At 48.6% G+C, this 8,159-nt stretch overlaps 1 protein-coding gene across 1 annotated transcript; it reads right to left on the bottom strand.

Annotated features, from left to right (window-relative positions):
* Positions 1-5,518: 5,518 nt before the first annotated feature.
* On the bottom strand, positions 5,519-7,882 carry LOC124672524 (cell division cycle protein 48 homolog). Its single transcript, XM_047208741.1, has one exon. The coding sequence runs from the start codon at positions 7,880-7,882 to the stop codon at positions 5,519-5,521; it is 2,364 nt and encodes a 787-aa protein (XP_047064697.1).
* Positions 7,883-8,159: the final 277 nt, after the last annotated feature.

Genomic DNA, 8,159 nt, shown 5'->3' with positions numbered 1-8,159 from the left:
TCTTTGGGGCCCGTCGAGCCGGTTATCATGCTTCTTTGTTGACAGTGAAAGCGGTGATAGGGGCCCCACTACGATTAACCGAGGAGTCGTGGTATCCAGCGGAAGTGCCTCACATACGATCTATTATGTCCGGCTTAATCACATTCTCTGGTATCCAGACCTGTTGCGTGCGTTCCTCCGACAGGTATCCCTCTCCTGATTTTTTTTCCTAGTTCCCACGAGGCCACATCTCCTCCATTAGCTCCTGCCTGAGAATCTCCACCTCCACCGCCGGCCTCCCCTTGGGTGCTTTTCCCCTGGTCACCGCCCCGCCACCACTGCATTGATGAGCCGCGCGAGGAGGCGGGCCACAACGCAGATCTCTCGAAAACTCATATAGGCATCTTTGGCCTTGGCCAGGTCCTTTCCCACCCCACCGCCGCGGACGAAGGTCGTCAGCTCACCTCCGGAGCTCAAGGCGGTGGTCACCACTCACCACCGCCCACGCAGAAGACATAGGTCGAGGCCGCGGATGAGCCTCCGACCCGGCATCAGCGCACACGACGTGGCGGCTGGCCGGAGCTATCGTCGATATCCAAACGGCGGCCGCCCATACCGCCGGGCCAAGTCTGCTGGCGCAGAGATGCCATCAAGGAGGTGTCGGAGGTCGGGGTGTGCAGCGCCATGGCCTACATGAGCGCACGGAACGCATCGGCCGGCCGGCGCTGTCGTTGTTTTCCAGGCGGGCCAATCTTGTTGGCCGCGTGGATGTCCTCAAGGAGGTGCTAGAGGTCGGGGTATGTGGCGTGTTAGTCCACCAAACTAAGAATTTGGCTCCTACAACTACAAGCCACCCACGCCGATGGCTCCACAGCAAGCCAGCCACACATGAACTTAAGGCGACTCTAGCAGTCCAGCGATCACAGGCACAAGAACCACTGCAGGTGACCAATGCCTCTCCTTTCCTCTTTCACCTCATGTTTACTTTTTCTCGGTTCTGTCAAGTTAGGGCATCTCTGGCTGACCAGGTGCACGGTGGTGGATGTCTGGTTTTGGGTGGTTGACCTTCCGCTAGATGCTCATCACTCATCAGCTGTCGACTCCCACCCCTACTGACTGATGACCTTTCGCGAAGCGCCCTACCCAATGTCCCACGGAGTCGCCTCGCTCTGCTCCCTGCCCGGTCGGACGGCGGCAAGATGTCCACGGCCAGCTACCAACAGTCGCGGATGGGTAGCGTCCTCCTTTTCACATCTAGATATGGTGAGTTTTGTTCTACTTCGGGTCATTGGCTTGGTTCATCCAACTTGTAATTGGATTGGATGTGCCATCCCAGATCCCAGGTCGTCTGTGGTATCAAGAGGGCATTTTGTTCTTTCTTCATAGTGGCTATTAACTATCATTGACAATACTATTTTCCTAAATGGACAATGCAGTTTGTGCCCATTTGAGTTTCCGTTAGCCAGTATATGATACTTTTTGGGGATTTTAATCTGCTGATCCCCTGGTGAGCTGCATTACCCATCTACCAAAAACCTCAGGTTTTGGCACGCCTCCATGGTAATAATGTTGCCTAACTGTGAATAATTGCAGTTCATGTGTTTGCTGACTTGATAAGGGGATCATTTATCAGGCCACATAGAACATTTTCCATGAGCAGGTCCGCATGTTTTGTGAAAGTTACTTATTACGGAACGACTTCACTTAATACGCAATGGTTCTTTTTAGCGCTGTGAGCATTACCTGATGATATGGAAAAATTCTTTTATTGAAAAACAATACCTATTAGATCAAGAGATCACACATCCATGTGTTCTGATTGTTGTTCGCTTGATGGACAATCTGCTGTCGTAGCTTGAAGTAGTTAAAATTATAATGCAGTCTTCTGTTGTTTCTGTTCTGCGCTCTATTGACCATAATGCTTAAATACTAAATAGATGAGAAAGCAACCTCATATATTCTTAGTTGATAGTATTTGTATTGCTTTGGCAGCCCAAGTAGATGAAGTGGAGTTTCTACTGGTAGTTTGAAGATTCAGATATGAGGCACACATATAATATATCATGTCGTATGGCTGTATGTATCCATGGTACAATTCAGGTGTCGGAACTCGGAAAGCTGAGGGGGGAGGTCTAAATTCCATAATCTCTGTTTTTGTAGCTATTGGTGGGTTATTCATGATTATTAAATTAAATGCCACTCCTTTTAAAATTGAATGTAACATAATTACGATGTGCTCAAGCAGTGAAGAAATACAAATCTGCTACCTGATGATATGCTTGGATGTAGATTTAGTTTGTAACTGTGGAAGTTGTCCCAGTTAATGCTCTTGAGTCATGGCCTGCAGATTTTCTACTACCCAAAAAAGTTCCTCAATTAATGTACCTTGAATATCATTCCATGATGCTTTAGGTCCTCTGTTTAGTGTTGATAACTTGATCCATTAACTGAACAATGAACATACTATGTTTTTCGTTGGATTTGTGAACAGTACTGCAAACATTGGCCAACAATTTATGAACAGTAGTGTAAATTTATTTCCTTTCCTTTTTTCACTGATTTTGTATTATAAGTAGAGAGCAAAATCAATTTTGGATTTTTTTAATGATTTTTGTGCAGATGGTCCCATTATTTGAATAGACTACAAGAAAGTCGGGTGTTCTTGAGAAGACATGCTTTTTCTTTTATATAAGGTGCGACCTTCCTATGTTCCCGTTTTGATTACTAGGTTCATGCAGCAAGTTTCTTGAAATTTTATGAACGGAAACGTCTCTTTGTTTCTATACATCCAGGTATAAACTGTCTGTTACTGAGACACATATTGAATCTAACAACGGCAGATTACATCCCGCCTACTGTAGCTGATAATGTAGGCAAAAAATGTGTTTGCCGTCGCCGAGGCACACAACACGCCCTGCAGGCTTACAACATAAACTTTCATTTCACAGGTGCCTAATTGATCAATGCCATTTGTCCAACGGGAGCATCCAACAGCTGGACTATGGTGCCCCTTAATCTGACAAGAAACGACAAAGGATCCATATACTGCTGATCCCCCAGGTGATAACAAAAGTGCAGACCATTGGAGGCTGACAATAAGGGTGTCAAGTGGGATCCCACTTTTGTCCCACTTGTAGTATAATTTGACTTTTCTAGTACAAATTTTGACATCAAAATTTGAACTACATAGTACAAAATGACATCCCACCGGGATCCCACCTTGACACCCTAGCTGACGACCCAGGATCTGGCAAGACCATTGGTTGTCTTCTGAAGGAGAGGGAATTGAGAAGGAAAAGCAAGGTGGGACCTGACATCCTAAACGAGAAATTATTAAGAGCAAAATCAAAAAGAGCGGTGCCTCAAGGAAGGCGTTAACGGCTGCTTGATCACTATCCCATCTTCTTTGTTGTTCTTGGGTATGTTTCCCTGTGGTGTTCCGAGTGAGATTCCTTTACGAGGTGTTTACTCTGTTGGGTTTCAGTGTTAGTTGACCTGAGTGTGGCTCGCGTTGTCGCGAGAGTGGGCGTGTTCATGGGTGTGTTCATGTGGTGTTGTTGTTGTATGGTTTTCGCCCGGTTTTCCACAAATCAACTGGACACCTTCTTCTTAATTAATATATAAGGCAAAGCTTTTGCCTTCCATTCAACAAAAGTGCAGAAGCTATCCGCAACAGACGTCATAGAGAATCCATTCAGGTTTAGCAGAGATTACAAAAGCTTCCTGCACAATGATTATCTGACATACTATAAATTTTCCTATGCAAGGAAACAAGCTCAACATCAATCACCAAGAAAAGAAATGGGTTTAGACCAACACCTTACAGAAGCTGAGAAAAGGTACGTTTCCACATCAGTTCCATGGTTATGCAACTGATTACTGTTATACCAGCAACACACAGTTCATTCAATCCTTGCAATGCAACCTATTAAATGGAGAAAACTACTAAGCAAAAAAATTCATATTTCCAGATAAGCATCAATACAAATGCAAGTAAGGTTGATAGGAGCATAATAAGGGACACTAACTGCACTTTTTTCGTTGCAGCAAACATCAAAATTTCATCTGTACCTGCAAGTCTAGCTGGCCCGAGCACAAGAAATAGAGAACTATCATACTATTAAAATGGAGAGCCTAGATGAAAATATTTGTTCTACTGCAAATATTGCATGTAATACTATGTACTTACCTACTACTGTCAGACAGTATGTTGTTATATTAAGAACCTAAGTAACCATGTAGTCCCTCCGTCCCGAAAAGGTTGTTGCAGATTTGTCTAAATTCGGATGTATCAATACGCGAAATAGTGTCTTATATCCAAATTTAGATAAATATGTAACATCATTTTGGGGACAGAGGAAGTATAGTTATCCCAATTGTCTCCTTTTGTCTGTCGAGATGACTACAGCTGTAATGTCTATAGCCATAGCAACTGCTCTCGTTGGCTTACCTCTCATATTCAGTAAACAAAACTAATGTTGTACTTGCTATGTCCACAATGAGTAATGTAGCATACACTCCAAACCAGGTACAAACAAAACCAGAAGACGCAAATAGTTTGCTATCTTGAATCGCAAATGTCCAGGCATATCGCTGCCAAGGTTAACATTGTCAGGGCGCATATCGCTGCCAAGGTTAACATTGTCAACATTGCCTCACTGGCACACCGCGCCGCACCTTCCTAGTTAAGTATTATTGATCAGACACATGTAAACCACAGAATCTATCCTTGAAAAATCTATCAGGAGATCAACATAGTTTCATCAATTAACTACACATTCCTAGCAAACATGAGATTATCTTTTGGAGCACACGAAAAATAGTCACTAAGGCAACTGGGTAGCACTGAATTAATGCACGAAGGATGCAACAATGCAGTAAATTGCAACTCCCACTAGCAGAAAAAGAAAGTAGGTTGTCAAATCTGAAGACAAAGAAAACCTTCTCGTGTTCAACAAAATCGCATTCATCTTCATAGTTATGAATGAAGAGCTGAAAAGCCAACCACATAACTTGAACAAGTATACACAAGTTAGATATATCTCACGACAGTTGCATACAAACGCACAATCTACCCCTCCTCAACTTGCCTCTTGCTGGTTCTGATTTCTAACATAAACTACATATATGATAATTTAACCCCAAAAAAATCTCCCTCCAACTAAGACTGTTGTGAGCCACAGGTTCCAGAATTCAGAGTTCAGAGTTCAGACACAGCCTACTAAAGGATGCAAACAAATTCATTGTGGGCTTCAGCTTTCTTCATATTAAGTCATTTCAAACGCTTCACATTAATTCATCTGTTCTGAATTGCCACTGTGAGGTTTCAGTTAACGACCCGGGCTAGTTTCAGAGTCTGCCTGAAAATAAAAGTGCGCACAAATTTTCTTTGGGCCAACTTATTTCATGAATTTTATTTATATGATTTAAATGCTTATTACATACTGAAATTTACATGGACATAGTTAACAAAATACTAAGAGGCAAGAGGAAACAGAACAAAAACAGAACCTATGCTACTTAAGTTTCTAACGAGGGCTCAATTGTACAGATCATCTTCATCAGCTGCCGCGAAGGTGTTGGTAGCAGCTTCTGACGCCTGCGGCTGCGCCGGGAAGCGGAACTCGGTGCCGAACCCTCTGGACTGCTGCAGCGTCTGAGCAAAGGCCTGGTACTTCCTGATGTCGCTGTCGCTCACGCTCCTCCTCGCGTACTTCATCGACTCCTCGAAGTGAGCCGCCTTGATCTCAGCCACCTCCTCTGCTTCCTGCCCGCAGTCTACCTCCATGCTATCTTTTCCCAGCCTCTGTTTCTCAATGTCCTTCTCTATATCCTCCCTGATGGCGTACTTGCATGCCCTTTGGCAGATCTCCGTGATGTCGGCGCCACTGAAACCGGCCGTGAACCTCGCGAGCGCGCTGAGGTCGACGTCCTTGGCCACTGGAGACTTCCTGAGGCAGGCCTTGAAGATCTGGTGCCTTGAGGCCTCGTCGGGCAACGGGATGTAGATGAGCTGGTCCAGGCGGCCGGGCCGGAGCAGCGCCGAGTCGATGATGTCAGGCCGGTTGGTGGCACCAATGATGAACACCGTCTTCTTGGCGTTCATGCCGTCCATCTCGGTCAGCAGCTGGTTCAGGACCCTGTCCGCCGCGCCACCGGCGTCGCCCACGCTGCCACCCCTCTGCATAGCGATGGAATCGAGCTCGTCGAAGAACAGGACGCACGGTGCAGACTGACGCGCCTTGTCAAAGATCTCACGCACGTTGGCCTCGCTCTCGCCAAACCACATCGTGAGAAGCTCGGGTCCCTTGATGCTGATGAAGTTGGCCTGGCATTCATTAGCGATCGCCTTGGCCAGCAAGGTCTTGCCGCACCCCGGTGGCCCGTAGAAGAGGACACCCTTGGAAGGCGACATGCCGAAATTCTCAAACTTCTCCGGATGCTCGACCGGGTATTGGACGGTCTCTTGCAGCTCCCTCTTGACGCCGTCGAGGCCGCCGATGTCATTCCAACTGACGTTGGGCACCTCGACAACGGTCTCCCGAAGCGCAGATGGATTCGTGCCGACGAGAGCCGTCTTAAGGTGGTCATTGGTAACGGCCATGGAGTTCAAGATTTCAGCATCGATGGTGTCATCCTCCAGGTCGATCACGTCCATCTTCTCCCTGATGCATTGCAGGGCTGCCTCCGTGCAGAGCGCGGCTAAGTCGGCGCCGACGTAGCCGTGTGTATCCTTGGCAACCACCTCGAGGTTGACGTCCACATCAAGCTTCATGTTCTTGGTGTGGATGCTGAGGACCTCGAGGCGTCCGACCTCGTCTGGTACGCCGATGTCAATCTCACGATCGAACCTACCAAAGCGCCTGAGAGCAGGGTCGATGCTGTTGGGCCGGTTGGTGGCGCCCATAACAATGATGTGGGCGCGGGCCTTCATGCCGTCCATCAAGGTGAGCAGCTGGGAGACAATGCGCCTCTCGACCTCGCCGTGAGTCTTCTCCCTGTTGGGAGCGATGGAGTCAATCTCGTCAATGAAGATGATGGAGGGCGCGTTCTTCTCCGCCTCCTCAAAGGCCTTCCTGAGGTTGCTCTCGCTCTCTCCGGCCATCTTGGACATGATCTCGGGGCCGTTGATGCAGAAGAAGAAGGCCCCGGTCTCGTTGGCCACGGCGCGGGCGATGAGGGTCTTACCGGATCCCGGAGGGCCGTAGAGAAGGATGCCCTTGGGAGGCTTGACGCCGATGGACTTGAAGAGCTGCGGGTGCCTGAGCGGCAGTTCGACCAGCTCCCTGATCTGCGTCATCTGCTTGCGCATGCCACCTACGTCATCGTAGCCGACGTCGTCGAGCCTCTCCTCGTCCTCCCTCTTCACGGGCTCTCCCTCACAGAAGATCTCTGTGTCGGCAGCCACAATGCAGTACTCAAGGTCCTCGCCCTGATCGATGTCCATGACCTTGAACTCGACGCTCCGCATGCCGCCGCGCACGAGGAAGAGGTCGCCCTTGCGGACCGGGCGGTATGCGTCCAGGAAGTAGGGCTTGAGGTACGATTCGAAGAGGTTGCCGGTGATGCCCTCGACGGTGTCGTCCACCGGCAGGACGTGCACGCGCGTCCCGTGCCTGGCGTCGTGGCACTGGTGCACGGACACGACGTCGGCGACGCGGACGCGCAGGTTGGAGCGGACCACCTTGTTGATCATCATCTTATGCTCCTCGCAGGTGTCGTCGGCGATGGCGATGCAGACCGTGCTGCGGCGGCGCTTGCCCTTGAGCAGCACGACGTCGCCAGTGAATATCGAGAGCCTCTCCATGGTGGCCGGGTGGAGCTTGCACATGGAGTTGTCGTCGTCGGTCGGCTCCTCCACCACCAGCCGGTTCGCGGCCTTCTTCGACGGCGCGGCCGACATCGTGTTCATCAGCGCCTGTCGATCGTTGATCTCGATTCGATATGTCTGTCTCGTATTACTCCGATCAGTGTTTGCTGCGTTCCTGTTCTGGAATCTGGACTTGTACTGAGGAAGATAATAAGGTGTACGGGTCAGGCTTCTATTTGAAGGCGCGGCCAGAAAATTCGATTCCGATTGGAGCAGGGCGCTCGATGCCTCGATCGCAGCTCATGTCCGAGCCTCGTTCAAATTCGGAAAATAGACTCGCTGAAAGTAGACAGAGTGGTCGAAAAGAAAG

Source organism: Lolium rigidum, chromosome 7 (genome assembly GCF_022539505.1).
Source record: "Lolium rigidum isolate FL_2022 chromosome 7, APGP_CSIRO_Lrig_0.1, whole genome shotgun sequence".
Taxonomy (NCBI): domain Eukaryota; kingdom Viridiplantae; phylum Streptophyta; class Magnoliopsida; order Poales; family Poaceae; genus Lolium; species Lolium rigidum.
This window is presented reverse-complemented; position numbering and strand designations above follow the sequence as displayed.

Bases quoted from the DNA above. Each gene is read 5' to 3' on its own strand.
- LOC124672524 (XM_047208741.1), bottom strand. From the start codon at position 7,882: ATGTCGGCCGCGCCGTCGAAGAAGGCCGCGAACCGGCTGGTGGTGGAG.